This window comes from Bos mutus, chromosome 28 (assembly GCF_027580195.1).
Source record: "Bos mutus isolate GX-2022 chromosome 28, NWIPB_WYAK_1.1, whole genome shotgun sequence".
Lineage (NCBI taxonomy): Eukaryota > Metazoa > Chordata > Mammalia > Artiodactyla > Bovidae > Bos > Bos mutus.
This window is the reverse complement of record NC_091644.1, coordinates 37146528-37167621: the sequence shown is the minus strand read 5'-3', so window position 1 is coordinate 37167621 and position 21094 is coordinate 37146528. Positions and strand designations below refer to the sequence as shown.

At 36.5% G+C, this 21094-nt stretch overlaps 1 protein-coding gene across 3 annotated transcripts in view; it reads right to left on the bottom strand.

The window, feature by feature from the left end:
* The window catches only part of LYST (lysosomal trafficking regulator), a 176076-nt gene that overhangs the window by 108255 nt on the left and 46727 nt on the right, over window positions 1-21094 (bottom strand). For all 3 annotated transcript variants that reach the window (XM_070364844.1, XM_070364845.1, XM_005905646.3), the window contains 8 exons: window positions 17705-19784; window positions 15250-16273; window positions 13555-13716; window positions 11616-11772; window positions 9140-9366; window positions 8302-8368; window positions 2914-3023; window positions 763-1180 (listed from right to left, as the gene is read on the bottom strand). In XM_070364844.1, coding sequence (XP_070220945.1) covers window positions 763-1180; window positions 2914-3023; window positions 8302-8368; window positions 9140-9366; window positions 11616-11772; window positions 13555-13716; window positions 15250-16273; window positions 17705-19784 — 4245 coding nt within the window. The remainder of the gene's footprint in view (window positions 1-762; window positions 1181-2913; window positions 3024-8301; window positions 8369-9139; window positions 9367-11615; window positions 11773-13554; window positions 13717-15249; window positions 16274-17704; window positions 19785-21094) is intronic.

Genomic DNA, 21094 nt, shown 5'->3' with positions numbered 1-21094 from the left:
CTTCCCACCCTTCAGTCTTGACAGTGTCATTAAGGTTTTCTTCTCTATCTATAGGTCAGTGGAAGCCAAACCTCTGGCTCAGTCATTTCATTCATTCCACAGACCATAAGAATTAGCCCATTTTCCTACCACCATAAACTGCTTTTTAATGAACAAGTCCTTTCTACCTAGCAGTTTCATAGTCACAAAAGAGTGATTCAATAGGCTGTAGAAAGAACTGGAATGAAATTTATTCTCACTCTGGAGGTTGGCTGATGGGGTTACACATTTTGTGACAGGAACTAGGAGAGAGGCACTGAGGTAAGATACAGCGTAAGAAGGAGAGCTTGAACTACAAGAGAGAAAGGAGATGAAATGGAGGTGGAATGACAGGAGACAGGGAACAGGTAAGAGAAGGATGGTAAAGCGGCTACAGGGTTCTACGCCTTCCTTTTCAAGTATCAGGAGCCACCCTAACCCAGTAATGGGACCACGACAGAGGCATAAAATGGGGTTGGTGATCCCAGAGCAGTTGTGTATGTGGTGGTCCACCTGCCTCCCTCCTCATACTCCCCCTCCCACCCCACACTAAGCAAAAGTACAGAAGAAAATAGTGTTTAAGGCTGTCCGACCACTCAGGCTTTGGTACGTCAGAACCTACCATCACTCAGGCATTCCATGAAGAACGTGTGGACAGTAAGTCAGAGTATCACTGTGTTCCTAGTGCTCAACTAAAACTGCCTTCTGAAAAGTCTTAGTACACAGATAATGCTGTTGTCATACCTGTTCCATCAAAACTACTGTCCAATAAAACCAGTGACTTGTTTCTTTTCCTTGTCTTCTTTCCTTTTTCTGTGGTACTTTCAGGTTCATGGATACACTCCACATTAAACCACAGGGAAATGCTGAAACCTTCTGACAGGTGTGGCTGTCCAAGCAAAGGCAAGTGGACCGGGGCTATGTGCCAAGAGGAAAGCAGCTGCTGGGGAAAACTCTCACTGTCGCCCTCTTTCTTACTCTGTGACACTCTCGCTCTTCTCAACAGCCCCATGGCCTTACTGTTGAGGATCCCGGGGCACTTTTGTGATGAAACACCATTGCTTAAATTTGGAGTATGCAGTAAAGGGAAGGTTAGATACTGTGAAGGACTCATAGTAATGTCACTTTCAACAATTTTCAGAATACCCAGAAGAAGAATTTCCTAAAGGAAGAGAAAACCAAACAAAACTTTACAGCCATGTTACAAGGTACATAATAATCTTGAAAATCAGGTTATAAACAAAAATACAAACATACACATACGTATATCAGCATTTATATTTAAATAACTTCCTACCTACTATATCATTAAAATTTTCATTTTTGTGCGTTACGATATTGGCTCAGACGGTAAAGTGTCTACCTACAATGCAGAAGACCCAGGTTCGATACCTGGGTTGGGAAGATCCTCTGGGGAAGGAAATGGCAACCCACTCCAGCGCTCTTGCCTGGAAAATCCCATGGACGGTGTAGCATGGTAGGCTATAGTCCATTGGGTCGCAAAAAGTCAGACACAACTGAGCAACTTCACTTTCACTTTTCAAAATATGAAAGAGATTTCAGTCTTAAAACATATAATCTCTTGTGGTTAATTTGTTTTAGATTTAGAAGATTTTAAAAAGGTTCAAACCTAAAAAGTTCTGAGCTGGTTTTAAGTATTAGAAATTAAGTACAATGATTGTATCGGGAATCATATCTACTGTCTACCAAAGAAAGGTGTTTATTTCCAAGTGCACTACAGTTACTTCTCTCAATTATTTTTAAATGAGGGATAGAACCAGAGACCTTGAAAATTCTTTAGGTTTCTGAATGGTATTTATGGCATGACTGACTTCATAAAATTGAGTGCTCAGTTACTATCCACCTTATTTTACATGCCTTTTCCCTAATCAAATAAAAAATTTTCATCTTTTTTAGATTTATTTATAATTACAAGTTTCTGGTTAAACTGAAACACAGAATGTACAAAAGAGATGAGAGGAAACAAGTATTTAATTAAAGGGAAAAGCAATGACTAAGGAGACTAGTAAAAAAAAACAGAAAAGATTAAGCCAGTACAATGTCCTACCCATTCATAAAATAACATCTAATGTCGATTACTATGATAAATGAACTCAGAAAAAATAGAACAGAAACATCCCATAAATACATAGTCAGTCCTCAATGTCTGCACTAGTGGTTTTTGACCTCATGTTCCACAGAGCTCCTTCAGAGTCTATAAGGCTCAAGTAGGGTGGTGAAACAGGCAGGGCTCAAGGAACATTCTCCAATCCTACTTCAAAGAAAGTAGCTCCAAGGCTTTCTGTTTTAATGCTTAAGCTTTGAGTCAAGATTTCATTATAAAAATGGGCTTCTCGGCAAAGAAGAGTCTAAAAATCACTAAGTTGCACCAACAGACAAGTGATAGAAGATAAATGAAGAGTGAATAATAATTTTCTAAAAAACATGATAACCTTCAAAATGGTTATCATTACTCATAATTATCTTTAGTAATTAAAATTATTCAGCATTTCTTAAGCACATAGACTTGGGGTGGAATCAGGTAAAGGGATTATGACCCCAATGATGTATCTAGCTTGCCAAAACAGAAGTGAAATAGTTAACATTGTATAATAATAAAATTGAGAATTTTGTATGGCAAAACCACTACAATATTGTAAAGTAATTAGCCTCCGATTAAAATAAATAAATTTTTTAAAAAACTCTGCAGGGAAAGACCCGATATTAACAGCAAAAAAAATTAAATTAAATTAAAAAAAAATTGAGAATTTCACACAATAACATGGAGTTGACTGTATAACAGTTACCACATCAAAAGAGGGAGCTTAGTGATTTCTAAAAAAAAAAAATTCTATTAGGCATCAGTGAAAAAATGTCAAATTATAGCATATTTACTGTACAAGGAGATTTCTCCAGAAATATTCTCAAAAGAAGGGTTAGCTCTTCTGAACATGTTCTTGAACTCATCAAAGATACCAAAAGATCCACCAGTACTCTCTGGCATGCTAAATTAAAGAAAGAGAGAGGGGAAAAATTAAAGCCAATATACAATAATTAAAGGAACTGAAAAAACAATTTCACTGAAAGAGATTAAATATCAATACTATTGTCACATCTTAAATGGATTATAATTAATCTAATAATCCAAATATTTGCTGAAGAAATAGCAATATCACTAAATGAAAACCAACTAACCAGCTGACAAAAAAACAGTAAAACCACTTTTCTGAAAGAGTGGTTAGCTCAAAGTAAAATAAGGTTATTTAAAGAAGCATAAATTAATACAGTATTTCTTAAATAAGCTGACGCTGTTAGGTACTGTAAAAGAGTCTGCTACCTTCTCATGTTGAAAATGTTTAATTTATAACTATAACTTTCTAAAGAGAAAATTAGATGCTATAAACAAAAGTAGAAATACTAAAAATTATGAAAACATTTAAATATCACTAAAGATTAGTTTGCTGGGCATACACACGGAGGAAACCAGAAGGGAAAGAGACACGTGTACCCCAATGTTCATCGCAGCACTGTTTATAATAGCCAGGACATGGAAGCAACGTAGATGTCCATCAGCAGATGAATGGATAAGAAAGCTGTGGTACATACACACAATGGAGTATTACTCAGCCATTAAAAAGAATTCATTTGAATCAGTTCTAATGAGGTGGATGAAACTGGAGCCTATTATACAGAGTGAAGTAAGCCAGAAGGAAAAACACCATTACAGTATACTAACACATATATATGCAATTTAGAAAGATGATAACAGTAACCCTGTGTACGAGACAGCAAAAGAGACACTGATGTATGGAACAGTCTTATGGACTCTGTGGGAGAGGGAGAGGGTGGGAAGATTTGGGAGAATGGCATTGAAACATGTAAAATATCATGTATGAAACGAGATGCCAGTCCAGGTTCAATGCACAATATTGGATGCTTGGGGCTAGTGCACTGGGACGACCCAGAGGGATGGTATGGGGAGGGAGGAGGGAGGAGGGTTCAGGATGGGGAGCACATTTATACCTGTGATGGATTCATTTTGATATTTGGCAAAACTAATACAATTATGTAAAGTTTAAAAATAAAATAAAATTAAAAAAAAAAGATTAGTTTGAACACTTTATTCTATCATGAGGCTTAGTATGAAATATAACTGGTAATGTACAAATTCATAGTACTTTTGAGAGTAAAATAATGAATAATATTTGTATATATTACATATGCTATATATATATTACATGTATAATACACAAATTCATAGAACATTTGAGAGTAAAATAATAAATAATATTTGTAGCATATATATTGCATATATATTAAAGTGATCAAAGTATATTTACATGCATTATCTCAGCTGATCCTAAACAAAAAGTCCTACAAAATAAATATTATCTCCCTTTTGGATATGACAAAATAATTCTGAATCAAAACCTAAGAACAGAAGTCCTGTTTCAGCAACATGTTTTATAGAAGCCATGAACTGACACAGAAAGAAAATTGCAAGGAGACTAAGAAATAGCATGGACTTTATCCTGTAAGTAACATGAATCACATATTAAAAAGCAGAGACATTATTTTCCAACAAAGATCCATCTAGTCAAGGCTATGGTTTTTCCAGTGGTCATGTATGGATGTGACAGTTGGACTATAAAGAAAGCTGAGAGCCAAAGAATTGATGCTTTTGAACTGTGGTGTTGGAGAAGACTCTTGAGAGTCCCTTGGACTGCAAGGAGATCCAACCAGTCCATCCTAAAGATCAGTCCTGGGTGTTCATTGGAAGGACTGATGTTGAAACTGAAACTCCAAATCTTTGGCCACCTAATGTGAAGAGCTGACTCACTGGAAAAGACCCTGATGCTGGGAAAGACTGAAGGCGAGAGGAGAAGGGGTTGCATCACCGACTCAATGGGGATGAGTTTGGGTAAATTCCAGGAGTTGGTGATGGACAGGGAGGCCTGGTGTACTGAGGTTCATGGGGTTGCAAAGAGTCAGACATGACTGAGCGACTGAACTGAACTGAACATGAATCAGTTACAGGTTTTAGAGTAAGAAAATAATATGACCAAAGTAAAGTGTATGTGTGTGGATTTTTTTTTTTTTTCAGTTCAAAACTAATTGGTTCCAGTTCAAAATGGGGGACTAGAGACACAGACACACACACCCCTCTATCACCACAAAGTCACTGGACTAAAAGTACAGAATAACAAAAAGGAAGAAACCCATAATAGGAAAAAAGCAGGGGAGGCAGTGGGCACTAGGAGCACATCAAGTGAGAGATTTAAAAATATTTCCTGCAGATGGAAGGATAGAGAGGTAAAAGAGAAAGCTGCAGCCTAGGACTCTCTGAATTACAAAGGGACTCAGAGGAATGGAGAGCCAATCTGTGCAAAATCTGGGGAGAAAGTAACAACAGGGCTGCAAGCACAGGGATTAATAAAAGGTTTGTTTGTGAACATGTACCTCTCTCCCTTATTCTGAGTATTCAGCACAGATAATTCATCATTTACCATTAGGCCCCAAACTTGTTAACTGTTCTCTAAAGAAACTGAATGGATTCTGCCAACAAAAGGCAGGATGTATGCATTAGGGCTACCAACTATAACTGTAAAGTCTGCAGACTGGCCGAGCTGCCTAACCAAGGGGAAAAGCAGCAGCAGAAGAGTTGCTATGCAGAGTATACAGAGAGTAACTAGAGCATGCAGAGAATAATTAACACTCAACAACAACAAAAGAAACACCCTGATTTTTAAAAAGCATAAATGATTTGAATAGACATTTCTCTGAAGAAGATATACAAATGGCTAACAAGCACATGAAAAGATGATCAACATCACTTATCATTATGGAAATGCAAATAAAAACTACAGTGAGATACACAATGAAAAAAAATCAGACAAATTCCAGTAGGAAGACATCATGATCAGTCCTCCTTAAAACTCTCAAGGTCATTAAACAGGGAAAGTCTAAGAAACTGTCACAGCCAAGAGGGAACCTAAAGAGGTATGACAACAAAATGCAATGTGAATCCTGGATAAGATCTTTAAACAGAAGAAGAACATTAAGTACATATGAAGGCAATTTGAATAAACTATGAACTCTAGTTAATAATCTAACAATATAGGTACATTAACTATAGCAAATATACTAATGTTAACCTAGGTACTTTCTATACTAGGCTCAAACTCTCTGTAAAACTTTCTTTTGGGGTGACAGAAAAATTTTTAAATGGACAATTCTGAATATACTAAAAGACAGTAAACTGTATACTTCAAATGGGTGAAATATATAGTATGTTGATTATATCTCAAGTACATGAATTATACCTCAATAAAGCTGTTATTAAAAGATAATGGAATAGAATTTCTCAGAGCTAAGATACAAATAAGTCTTCAGATTAAAAAGGTCCATTAAGTGCCAGCACAATATATAAAGATATAGCCATAATTAAGTAAATGGAGAAGAAGGGAAGGCTTTCCTCACAGTGTAATTCCAATTAAGAAATGAAGGAATCATGGAAATAGAAAATTCCTATTTGACAAATACCACCATATTAATTATTTCAGTCAAAAATCATCAATGGATACTAAAATGAGTAGGTTAAAGTAAGACAGAAAAAGGATATTTACATAGTCTCAAGCTATCTCCCCACAAGACACTAATTATAAAGAGAAAATAGTAACTTAACAATGGAAGCACCTTGCAAGATATTGTCTTAACCAAGTGATCAAAGGCAACATCATCACTGCTAAGATACAGATATCATGAACCCCTGGATATGATGCACTGAGGTATGCCTGCCCAAAATGCATAACTTGAATTTAACCATGAGAAAATATGTGACAAGCCCAAATTGACATTTTATGCATGTCAGCCTTAATCCTCCAATTAAACTTTAGGTTTCTAGGGCTAAAATCTAGGGTTCTATCTAGTATATATAATATGACCATATTATATATTCATTATGAATTTCTAAAATGTCTGTGAAAGTACAAAGAAGAGAGTAGGCACTCAAGTAATACCTGACAGAGCAGCAATCCTTTAGACTGGGTTACAGTCTCGTAAGAAACAATAGCTAGAACCAGACATCAAACAATGGACTGGTTCAAAATTGGAAAAGGAATATGTCAAAGCTGTATTTTGTCACCCTGCTTATTTAACTTAAATGCAGAGTATATCATGTGAAATGCCGGGCTGGATGAACCACAAGCTGGAATCAAGTTTGCCCAAAGAAACAGCAATAACCTCAGACATGCAAATGACATCACCCTTATGGCAGAAAGCAAAGAGGAAGTAAAGAACCTCTTGATGAAAGTGAAAGAGGAGAGTGAAAAAGTTGGCTTAAAACTCAACATTCAAAAAACGAACATCATGGCACCCAGTCCTATCACTTCATGGGAAATAGATGGGGAAGAATAGAAACAGTGAGAGACTTTATTTTCTTGGGCTTCAAAATCACTGCAGATGGTGACTGTGGCCATGAAATTAAAGGATACTTGCTCCTTGGAAGAAAAGCTATGACAAACCTAGAGAGCATATTAAAAAGCAGAGACAGTACTTTGCCAACAAAGGTCTGTCTAGTCAAAGCTATGGTTATTCCAGTAGTCATGTATGGATGTGAGAGTTTGACCATGAAGAAAGCTAAGTGCCGAAGAATTGATGCTTTTGAACTGTGGTGTTGGAGAAGACTCTTGAGAGTCCCTTGGACTGCAAGGGGATCAAACCAGTCAATCCTAAAGGAAATCAATCCTTAATAGTCATTGGAAGGACTGAAGCTGAAGCTCCAATACTTTGGCCATCTGATGTGCAGAGCTGACTCATTGGAAAAAGACCCTGATGCTGGGAAAGACTGAAGGCAGGAGGAGAAGGGGACAATAGAGGACAAGACGGTTGGATAGCATCACCGACTCGATGGACATGAGTTTGAGCAAGCTCCGGGAGTCGGTGATGGACAGGGAACCTGGCGTGCTGCAATCCATGGGGTCACAAAGAGTTGGATATGACTGAGCGACTGAACTGAACTGAACAGTCTCGCAATGCCACTTCTAAATACATGACCCTGAACAACTCATTTGATCACTTGGAATCTAGATTTTCCTCTCTAGAAATTCAAGATACTTATATTATGTCTACTGTATTGGTTTGAGAAACAGGAGAGATGATGCATATAAAGCTACTTCTGAAACCACACGGCACTATGCCAATGGAAGCTATTACTGTCAACTCTTCATTTCACATAACAAAATTATTTCAAAGCTATTGTTTAAAACCAAAGTTTCAACGCACCTTGAAAATCAGAATCAGTCTGTGTTAAAATACTCAAGAATCCTCCTAAAAGATTTTTCACAGTTCCCTGAAGATTAAAAAACAAAAAATTAAAAATTAAATTTCTTACCTCATGAAAGCATGAAGAAGTAATATCATAATAAATTACTTGATAGTATACTGTATATACGGTATATAGTATATACCGTGTATACTCCCGGAGTTCACTCAAACTCACGTCCATCGAGTCGGTGATGCCATCCAGCCATCTCATCCTCTGTCGTCCCCTTCTCCTCCTGCCCCCAGTCCCTCCCAGCATCAGGGTCAAAGATGGACTCGATGGACGTGAGTTTGAGTGAACTCTGGGAGTTGGTGATGGACAGGGAGGGCTGGCGTGCTGCAACTTATGGGGTCGCAAAGAGTCGGACATGACTGAACAACTGAATTGAACTGATACTGTATACATATCTAGATATTTTAAAATAAGTGGAGAGAATGCTATGTGTAGGGTTACACATAATTTTCATTTTGTTTTTCATACTGTTTTTTCTGATTTTTCAAAATAATGACCATATATCAAAATTAAATGCAATTTAAAAAATATTACTTGTTCTCAGAAATACACTAGGATTCTTATAGTTAGCCAATGACAACACAGATTTTTATCCTACTTTGGAAAACTATGGAAGCAGAAGATTTTTAGCCTATCACTTGTACTAAAAATATACCATAAAGTATTATAAAAGGTAAGTAATCATCTGAATTTTAGACAAGTTGGATTATATATAAATAAAGAGATGAGTAATTAGGGCATGTGTGTGATAAATACTGATCACATTTAATTAAATATATCTTTTACCTGTTGCATGAGTAGAAAAATATTCTTTTCTTTCTGTCTGATGATTTTCAAAAAACTCTCAAATACATGGGCAAGCACATCAAGTTTAGCTTTACCAGTAGAAAGCAAATTTAATTCCAACGTACAAATCTCAGGATAAATTATCTCCCCTTGAGAAAGGTTTTCAAGTAAGTCATTTGGACTGCTTGATGCAATGAAACTTTCTGCTTCAGGCTTTAAGTCTACCCCTAAAAGGAGAAAAAGAAAAGGTTATTTTTTATTCCCTTCCTAAGCACTGAAAAAAATTTCAAATCTCATTCATCACTTAGGAGATCTAGTGGCAAGAGTGCTATTTATAAGAAGATGCTCACAAAGTCTTTTCCCACTACTTGATTTTTGACTACAATAATTATCCTGAATCATCAAGTCATATGGATATTTTGATGATAAACAAGTAGCCTTAAAAGTAATTTTGATCTTCACTAGAAGCACAAGTACTATCAACAGTAATTTTTATAGACATGTGATGCATATTTAATACACTCCTATGAGACAACTGGAAAAAAGTACTATCCCAAACTTTCTGGTGCCAAAATACATAAATCATAGGGTAGTTCATTTGCTTATATCTCTGTGAAAACAGTAGGTTTGGCTATTGGTTGGATGAATTTTATACTTTGACCTTTTTCTCAGTGGGATATAGATACTGCCTCACCGAATATTACATTCTGGAAAATTTAACTGTTACGCTCTTTAAAGAAACTGCTGTACTCTTTTTAAAAGTTCATATAGGTAAGGAATTTATAAATTTCTACCTGGACCAAAATTCTTTAAGATCTAGTGAGCAAACTTACACAAAGGAGGGTATCTATCATTATTAAATCATGCCTATATTATGATAAAACTGACACTATTATAGCAATATTTTTCAAAAGCACCTGCTTAGGGGGGAAGGGGGAGTGGGAAGTGGAAGAAGGTGGACTAGGGATGTAACATACCACATGGTGACTATAGTTACTACTGCTGTACGATATACGGGAAAGGTGTTAAGAGAATAAATACTAAGAGTTCTTATCACAAGGAAAAAATGTTTATTTCTTTTCTTCGTATTGTATCTATATGAGATAGTAAATGTTAACTAAAACTACTGTGGTAATCCTCTCACAATATATGTAAATCAAACCACCTTAAATTTATACGGTGATGTATGTCAATTATTTCTCAATAAAGCTGGAAAAAAGTTGGTTTAACAAATCAAGTAAGTCACAAGAATATATATGTATGAGGCTTTCAATCTGTGGCTGTTCCTTTGTTCTTTTTACTCTCTTAATGGTAAAATAAAAAAAAAAAAAAAAAAACCACCTGCTATGGGTCCATCAAAGCCCTTTAAGTAGGACATCAGTGATTATTCCCATTCACTCAATTTGAAAGAGACAACAGCCATTGAAGAAAATAACTACTGCAAACTTAGTGAAGACTAACAGTATTGGCACAGTCATAAGACCAGCAAATAAAAAGATAAAGCCCTCCCAGAAATCTCCTGGCTCTATTCAATCCATATCTTCCATTCTACTCCATTCAAGTTTTCGGCCTGGAAACAAAGGATCACATGCAATGTTATTTCCATCTTAAGGACAAGCTGGGCTGTGGTGAACTAAGAAACCTATGCTGCAGCATTCTTGGATGCCACAAAGAGATGTCTGTATTCCTTGTATTACTTAAATCTTTGTAACAAACTGCTTTCAAAACTCTTCCTGTCAGTGTCCGCTGGATAGATCTTTTCTATCAAGGCCTCAATGTAAACACATCTTCAGTGAGGCTTTCTTTGACTACCCAGTCACTATCACATCACCCTGTTTTATTTCTTCATACTGCTTATTTCTGATATTTCTTGTCTTTTCCACTAGAATACATATAAAAGCAGAGTCTTCTTCCACCGTGTATTCTTAGACACTCCATCAATGTTTGTGATAACAAAAACATATTTCATTGATTTAAACTGCTTACAGGGGCTTTCCTTAGCTCAGTTGGTAAAGAATCCACCTGCAATGCAGGAGACCCCAGTTTGATTCCTGGATTGGGAATATCCACTGGAGAAGGGATAGGCTACTCACTCCAGTATTCTTGGGCTTCCCTTGTAGCTCAGCTGGTACAGAACCCACCTACAATGCAGGAGACCTGGGTTCGATCCCTGGGTTGAGAAGATTCCTCTGGAGAAAGCAAAGGCTACCCACTCCAGTATTCTGGCCTGGAGAACTCCATGGACTACAGTCCATGGGGTCACTAAGAGTCGGTCACAACTGAGCGACCTTCACTTTCACTTTCAAACTGCTTACAAGAACGCCAGAATTTGTTGTCAAGATCAAATAAAATAATGATGCAATACACTTTACAAATATAAGGCAATAAAAGTTCTAAAGTGATATTATTAAGAACCATTTGCTAGTTAATAATCTGACTTTCAAATGAAGTCACAAGTACTTCAGTGATATTTTACCATCATCCCAGGTTTCACTATCCTCAGGATTGCTTTCACTATCTGCTTCATAACCTTCTTCTTCAACCAGAAGTTTAAAACTGCAACACTGAGAATCCTCAGCTTCTTCTGAAAAATCACCAGGCTGGGATGACAGTTCTTCTTCAGACTGATGACTCTATAAGATCAGTATAATTAAATTAAGGCAAAAGTTGCAATGTTTGTTCATTTTTCTTAAATAAGATATTTATTACTCAAAAGTCATTTTGAAGACAGCTTCAGTATTTTAAGAAAAAAATCTTAGGAACTGATATTAACCATTATACACTATGAAATTCACACAGCATAATTCTCCAGAATTTCTTAGCCAACTTGATTAACACCTCAAAAAATAGGTGTCCTAACAAACTATAGGTCATTTCAGTTTTACTGAAAAGTAGGTCTAAGAAATTCCACTCTAGTTATATAAGAGGAGATGACCAAAAACCACAATGAGGTGGAATTATACTTCTTACAACTTTTTTTTTTTTACAGTCTTAAAAATATTATTTTTTTTAAATTTTATTTTGTTTTTAAACTTTACATAATTGTATTAGTTTTGCCAAATATCAAAATGAATCCGCCACAGGTATACATGTGTTCCCCATCCTGAACCCTCCTCCCTCCTCCCTCCCCATACCATCCCTCTGGGTCGTCCCAGTACACTAGCCCCAAGCATCCAGTATCGTGCATTGAACCTGGACTGGCAACTCGTTTCTTACATGATATTTTACATGTTTCGATGTCATTCTCCCAAATCTTCCCACCCTCTCCCTCTCCTTACAACTTAATGCAAATAAATACATATTATATTTACATATTTGCTCAAGAAAAGATTTTTCCAAAGGTTTTTATAAAGTATTTCATAAATTAGATAACTAAAGACATGAAAAATTTTCAAAGAAACTGATTTTAAGATTTCAGAATGCAATTGTCTACATACAAGCATCTCTGAAATCAGAGTTCCAGCATTAACTCCCTGTGCAGTATCATGTGGCATGAAATTTTCCTTTTCTTATAAAAATGCTAATAATACCTTCACTTTAAAAAAACACACTTAAAGAAGCTCAGAGTACTTTTATCATTGCAACATTTTAAAAAGAAGAATAATCTTTTTTTTTTAATAGGTAGGTAGATATTTTACCCTACATAGGTATTCTGACATTTTAGGTAGGTATTTTAACATTTTCCAGTTAACCAATTGATTCAGTAATATGATTATGACATTAGTAGTTATTTTAGTAAGTTTTTACCTTATATGACAAACAGTAATGTAAACTATTATGGCAGAAGATTATAAAATGCCAATATGTCTAGACCAAGGAATTGAAAAAGAAGTTACACAAAGATAAACAAAGGTAAAAGAAACATGAAAGGAGAGGTAAATTAACTATGTATGTATATATCCGTTTCACGGAAAAAATTAAAATAGTTCTTTTAGAAAATGAAGTTAACACGAACAACTAAAAAACTATGAGTTCTTTCTATGCAAGGACCAGTCATTTTTATGTTGAATGATTTAAAATTAAAGTGAGAAGAGAGTTCTATAAATATTAGCCATATCACTATAGAATCAAATAAGGCAAAGAGGATAGTTGAGTCATCACTATCCCTGCATTATTACTTAATAAACTATCAGTTATATATGAGACATTAAATAATACTTTCCATCTTACTGGAAGCAATTGTCAGTAAATTTCCAGATTAGATGAAGAAAAGCGTGTCTCACTGCTCTCCTATGTTTTATGAGATGTAAATACAATCCATCCCAGAGGATGGAGACAGAACCCATTGAACTCACCTGACCAAATCCTGGCCCACATGTTCTAACCACATCACAGTGTCCCACTCTGAACCCACACACTTCTGCCTCTGCCAGTCACACCCAAACAGTAACAAGACAACTGTATGTTATTCCTACCTTCTCAGTCATAGCATCATCGTGCTCAAAATCTGCTGAATGATTCCCCAGTGCAACTCGAAGCAGGGCATCAAATAAAGGCTTTGCTAATTCTGTTTCCGTCACCTTTGATTTGGAAAGATGATCCCTCATTTCAAGCAATATAGTTTCCACAGACAAGTTCTAAGGTAAAAGCAAAGAAACTAAGAATATCAACATGCTTTAAGAAAAAAAATAAACAGTGAGAAAACAAAGGATAAATTAATATTTATATTAAGTAAAAGCTAGTCCATTTACTTGCAGTTGATACGAAATTAAAATGACTGTATATATATCCAGTGCTTATACAAATATCCTCCTGTTACAATTAAGAATAATATTTTAATTTATCCAGTGCTTTACTCATCTTATTTGCTTTTGAATTTGAATGTATCATAAATTAATTGTATCAGGGAAAAAATGATTAGTTGAAACTCAAGGTTTCCATTAACCATTTCTAGATTTACTAACTCCTTTTCTTAGTGGTTCCTTAAGACTCTAAGAAGCACTTGTGTTCTAATTCTTTTCTCTTCCTCCCTTCTTTACTCCTTCCTATCTGTCCTGGAAGGGAACTCTCACTGCTTGTTCTGCTATTAGGGGATGAAGCCGTAAGGATGAATAGGAAATTGACTTCTCCCTTAACTCTGTCCAATGGGAGACACAGATACACACAGACAAGATATGATGGAGCAGGAAATGGCAACCCACTCCAGTATTGTTGCCTGGAAAATCCCATGGACAGAGGAGCCTGGTGGGCTCCAGTCCATGGGGTCACAAAGAGTTGGACGTGACTGAAGTGACTTAGCACGCAGGAAGAAAACAAGGGATCTGCCGTATTTGAAATTTCCTTAGAAGCAGGGCCTGAAACTAAGCATTCCTTTTTGGCTGAGATGTGCTCTCAGGGGAAATTTGTAAAGGCATGAGGAAGGCAGAATATGCTGGGGGAAGAATCCAGCCAAAGATGTGGTTTCAGAATACATGTGTCACCCCAGCCCAATTCCATGGGAAGCTCTGGAGCCTGAACTGCACCACAGAGACTGTCCCCACTCCCAGAGCCATACCCATCAGTCACTGGCTCTCAGCACCCCACACCTTGGGAGATGGGTGCAGATGTGAGTCCTTAGCAGCCAACATCTGCAGCAGATGGTGCACAGGTGGATCAGCTTGGCAAGGGATATGGGCAGGGCACCAAACAGAACCACACCAAGACTGTTGAATGTGGACTTTAAAATACAATAGCTGGAGAAGGAAATGGCAACCCACTCCAGTATCCTTGCCTGGAAAATCTCATGGACAGAGGAGCCTGGTGGGCTGCAGTCCATGGGGTCGCAAAGAGTCGGGCATGACTGAGCGACTAACACTTACTTGCTGCTGCTGCTAATTACTTGCCCATTATTATTGATCTGACATCTGACATTTAATGTGTATTTAATGCCTTTCAGGGTTGGTGAATTTTGTCACATGGGTTCTGTATTCCAAACTAAACCCTAAGTTTCTTGAGGGCAAGAACAGGGTCATGTACTCCTCTGTGTCCACCACAGTACCTGGTACTGTGCTAAGCATACAGGAGCACCTCAAAACTCAGAATCTTTGGAAAAACAAAATGACAATAGCATTACATTAGAACTTTAAAAAAATTTACATTACACAATGGTTAGATGAAAGATAAGTTCTTACCTGATTGGGTAACTCCAACTCCAACTTTTGCTGACTAGCTCTGGTGCCATGAAGACAAATGGCCAGAAGGGCTTCCAAAAGTCGTATGCCCTGAAGTAAGGTTTCACTTTCTCGACTCATAAAGACTTTTGTTTCCTCAGGAACAGCTTCCACAGCTGGAATTTGTTCCACATTTATGGAAGAAAGATGCTCTGACTCTAATTTATCTAAACTGTCAGCACTCTTTTTCAGACTACTCAGTTCTGCTGGTGTGGGGTCAATTTTTACAGTCAAAGATAATAAATCCTCCTTCACAGTGATCTCAGGTTGAGAAATTCTGTTTAAATCTTGATTTTCATTCATGTTTCTATCTCCTTCCTTTCTCCCTTGCTCCTCTTCAGGATTTCTGAATAGATCCTGTATTACCATAAATACTAATTTATGGCATACTTGGAAACCACCGAGCCTATAAAACTGTTTCCGGAAAATGGGACTTAACATGTAGATCCAACGACACATGGACCAAACGTCAGCTGCTTGGTGCATGTGTCTGGGAGAGGGCAGGACGAGGCTCTCGAGAGAGAAACATGGCAGCATGTGTTGCAAAGGCTCGCTTGCTGTACTGTCATAGCCGGAAGTATCTTCTGAATCATTGGCTGATTCTCTGTCAGATTCTGCCTCTTTACTTACACACAAGAACGCCACACAGAGGAAGAGGTTAATTGTGCTGATATGAATATCCTGCACCACAGACTTCCGTTTCTTTGGATAAGCATCTTTGAGCCGGGCATAAAATTTACTAAGACTCTGAGAATCTGAATAAGCTTGCTGGTTATACAAAGTACCAACATTTAAGGATGACAACTCCTTCTGTTCAAGGTCTATCCCGTCAATACCTGGAATTGAAGAATCTTTCTGTTGTTCCCCTAGGCTGATTATCAGAGTTTCAAATGCTTTTAGTGAGTGATTTCGGATACCATCTAAGTAATTTAATTCAATTATTTGGTTTACTCCATTACAACTTAAAAACAAATCTCTTATTACCCTGTGAGAGAAAAAAAGTACAAAAGATTTACATATAGGCACATCGTTCATACACTATTTAAACATGTCATTGCTGCATATACTAAACACTATCTATTACAACTTTATCAATTATCGGGCTGAAGTCCTTAACTAGATATAACCAGGATTTCAAGTTGCTTTCTAACAACTTTTACATCCTTCTTCAAACACTGCATATATAATTCCAGTAGCATTTGAAAAGAACAGATTACATGTCCCTCAAGTGAAACAAAGCAATTCAGGGAAGAATATTTTTCCCCAAATGGCAAATTTCTCTATATAAATTCTCCATGCCCCAATCACCTCCATATTTGTGATGGACACTCTGAAAGCAGGGAGGCCTTTGCATGTCCATTCATTTGGCTACTTGGTGGTTCACTCAGGACTTTTGTTTATTTTAAATCTGTATGTCATCAAGGGAAAGAAACTAAACTACAGATCTGAAGTTTTTCAGCTCTGTCTCAGGTAAAACTCATGAGTCTGGATCACTGGAATCTGAGAAATAATTTTAGTATAAACCAGCTCAGCAAAGATCCAGGCTGTCCACAAACACGCCACAGTTATAAAACTTTCAGATCAAAGACAGTTCTATTTAAACAATGTCAGAATGTCAGGATTTTTTTTTTAATGGTTGTGAAAATAATGATCACAGATATGTTATACTTTACTGTAAGTTTTTAAAATGGTATATGCATTAATTTCAAAGGCCAACTACCTATCAGAAGCAAGCTTCATTTACAAAATTATTTTTTAAGTATGAAAGTTGACAATCACAAAATCTGCAAAACTCACTGGTGGGATTCAAAGTATCTTAATTTTCTTCATTTTGCTTACCTATATTTTCTAGTTTTTCTACATACAGGTAATAAATGTAAATATGGTATTCAAAAAATAATAATTTCATCAATTTCACTGTTTTGATAATTATCATGCACATACACACTTTATGTACTATATATATATTTTACATAGCTCTAAATAAATGGGTGACATTTTTTATTTTTTGTATGCTACTTATAAAATATTATAAGCATTTTCTCATGTCCCAATAGATCCTAGCTAACATTATTTTTGGCTAATAATATTACATCCAGTAAATATAATTAATTTAACTTTGCCCCTGCTGTTGGGTATCTGCGTTTTATCCATTTTTTTCTCAGATATAGATTTAAAACTTTACTTTTTTTTCAGAGAAATTAAAATCAATGGCTCTGTCCTCTTCTCTATAAACACCCCAGTAAAACAAACAAACAAATAAATGTTAAAAAAAATCTGACATGGGATGGGAAATTTTTTTGTTGTTAAACTAAAATTAAATCCTAGGAAAAAATAAATAATAAAGATATTCAAACATCTTTGAACATGATTTTTCAACAATGAGAAAAAGTATCTACACACATATATAACAAACCTTGATTTAAGCAGGGTAGGCAGAGTTTTTAAATAAATCTGAAGTACTTCCTGGGGCAAACACTGGTTATGATGGCTACATACATGAGTCTGAGCTGAAGAAATGCTAAGCTGCTGACAATGATGTGCTAATTCAACTCCTCTTTGCAGCACAGGATTAAATATGCAGTTATACAGTTTCCACTGAACAACAACATTGCCTTTCTGGATCAAACTGCAAATGTGATTTGCAATCTGTACACTCTGTAATCTGTCCTCTTCGAAAACAAAATTCTGATAAGCCTCTAAGGCATCCCATTTCCACAACAAGTCTTCTGATCCACTGCTGGGCAGGATCCCTTGAAATCTGTAGGATGGACTAGATAAACCTGAGGAAGGTTCAGCATTGTAAGAGCTTCCCTGCAGGGTCTCCTCTAATTTGGCTAGTTGATCTGAGTCAACAGTACAGATGTTGCAAGCTGCTTTTTTAGTTTTCTGTGGTATCTCAGCTCCTCCTAACTGATCCAAAATGAGTTTGTTAAGAATATTCAGTATATGCTGCTGACAGCTTTTCAGTGCTGGCAATTTGAAAGCATGGAGGAGAGGAACAATCACAGATTTGGGATCCATACAACAGCATATGCCGATGTTCTGAACCCCTGAGAGGATCTGGACACACGTGCTGCTCAAGGAAGCCTGCTGCAGTAAGCGTAAACACTGGTGAGCACACACAGCGATGCAACAGCACCGCTCAGGGTAATACACGTCTCCATCTGCCGTCTCTTCAAATGGGTTTTTGGAAACCTGGTTTTTAAAAGCCGAGACCAACAGACCTGAGAGGTCTCTATGGTGATGCATGAAGTGGGAATATTCACAACGTCTGTGCCTTTTTCTTGTACACATTGAATGATGCAGCTGCTCTGACTTCACTTTTTTGACAGTGCTCATTATTTTCATGACATTATTGATGAGAGCTTTCAAATGTCCTGAGGCCTCGGGAGGAACCCCATCTCTTACAACCAGCCATTCCATTTGAAGAACTGCTGTTTCAAATAAATGAAATCCGTGATGCTGAATGAATTCTTGGACCAGGTCCATGGCTTGACTAAAGAAGAATGGATTTGAAGCTGCACTTTGAAGACAACAGATCAGGATCTGCAGAACTCCCTCCAGCAGCTCAGGTAAAAGAAGCACTCTATGACAATATTTGGAAAACACAAAATCATCCTGAACCTCTTGTAGTGTTTTCTTCTGTCTTGGGGCAAAAGGGTCAGGTTGCTTTTCTAGGAAAGTTCTAATTTTTAAAGCTGCTCTAAGCAATTCTGTTAAATTTTTTCTGAGATTTTCTGGCATCACCTCTGCCATACTAATATCTACTGACATCAGATGCAGTACTGTTCGGAAAAGCATCCGTTGAATCAAAGCCACTGGTTCTTCAGTCCAACCTGCAGAAACCATCCGACCCTCCAAATTGTCACTGAGATTACAGCAGTCCCCAAAACCCGCTAGGAATTCAGTCAGTGTGGGCACTACACTGGCTGCGAGAGCAGAATTATGATTCAAGGTAATGTCAAACTTACAAACTTTCTCTAATAAAGATAACAAAACATGACATAAATCAAATGGAGAATTGTTCATGTGACTGATGGTAGACAAGGCAGCTGGCTCACTTAAAATGTCAGTGTTTGACTCCTCTCTTGGAATAATTTCTCTGGAATTTTCCAAAGCCATGGTGTCAGGAGGAGTCTGCTCTTTGGTTGATAAGTGGTTAAGCTTAGCTGTAAGGTGGTCTTCTTTAGGACACTGTTTTACAAAATGCTGCAGCACATGGGACCTTCTGTATTTAGTCATTACTATACTTTTGTCATCTGAATTAACTTCTGAATCTGAGGTGGAGAGCTGTGTCTTTCTTGCATCTCTTACAGAATAACGATGGGTAGTTTTACGTTGCCGCCTGCTTTTTCGAAAAACATTTACTTTTGCAGAAACCTGACCAGCCGGGGCACTTCCTTCTAAATATAATTTTTCCTGAGTAGATCTTTGAGAACTTGAGTTCTTTTCTTTGGTCAGGATTATACCAGCTGAGAATGGTAGATTAAAATCTGACAAAATGAAGAAAAAAAATTTAGAATACCTTAATACGTTTTAAAACTCAATATGCATAGGTGATTATCCTCTTACTTCTCTACTTTAGGAGTTTGTCCTCAGTATATTTTTATTATGGGGCTTCTTCTAGCTTTTTAGTATGTCTCTACTCCCCTTCCTCCCCACATCATCACTTCATTTCCTTATCCTGCTCAAAATACAAAGTGGCCCTGAATCAAAGAATACAAATTGATTTTGAAAACAAGGAGAACAGAGTTAGGAAAGCAATGCTGGTATTTAGCATTACTATTCTTACCACTTTACAAATCTCCTCTAATAACACCATTAATTAAGACACAGAGGTATACTATATCCTCAAAACAGTATTTAGTTTATAGCTCTGATATAACTTAGGAACCTTAAGATCTCCCCAAATTATTTCAAAATCATACAATAGATACAAATGTTCTCCAAGACTGGGGTTAAGAGAGATACTGATTCACAATATTTACTGCATGTGCTACGCAAGGAACTTGGTACAGGGGCAGATATTGCTGTTTCACCCTCAGTGCCCAGAACCTAGGGCTGCTGTGTGGTCAACACTCAAGATCTATATCTTAGAGAAAAGAATAAATTTTCCATACTAATTAAAAAGATAATGACACTGGGCTTTTTCCTTTGCAATAATACAAAAGGTACACTTATAATTTAGAATGAATAAATAAAAATCTAAATAAAAGACTTGTGCTTTAAGAGAGGATTAAAAGGAGTCTGACAAATTCCACATATGCAAAAGATGCAGGCAATGAAGACAACTTCACCAAAAGAACACAAATTAGAGTTCTTAAGTGATTAACAATTTGTGAGTTCTATAAATTCAGAAGAAAATAAGAGCAGAGTCAGTGAATCAACAAAATAAGCAGGATAATATTATTACAAGACCTTAGATAAATCCCTTAAAAGAGAGCTCCATATCAGAAATATATTAAAAATGCATATATGGCATTAAAATACAATTTAAGAGATTTTTTTTTTCAACCTGAGAGATCCTTAAACATCTCACAATCTGCATATTCCAGAAGTGGTGAAGGGGGAAAACTGTTAATCCCTCTATTGAAACATTTAAACTAAGTTTCATGTACTTAATATGATATATATATTTTTTCTGAATCAGAAATTAAAAATATGTTGACCTTAAGTGTAATAACCCTGTCTAGTCCTAACACAAAACATTACTTCAAATTTATCCTTTAAAAGCAACATTAGAAAAACTAAACCACAAATGTCTTTGATAGGGTACTGGTAATGGAAAGCAGTCTTTAAAATA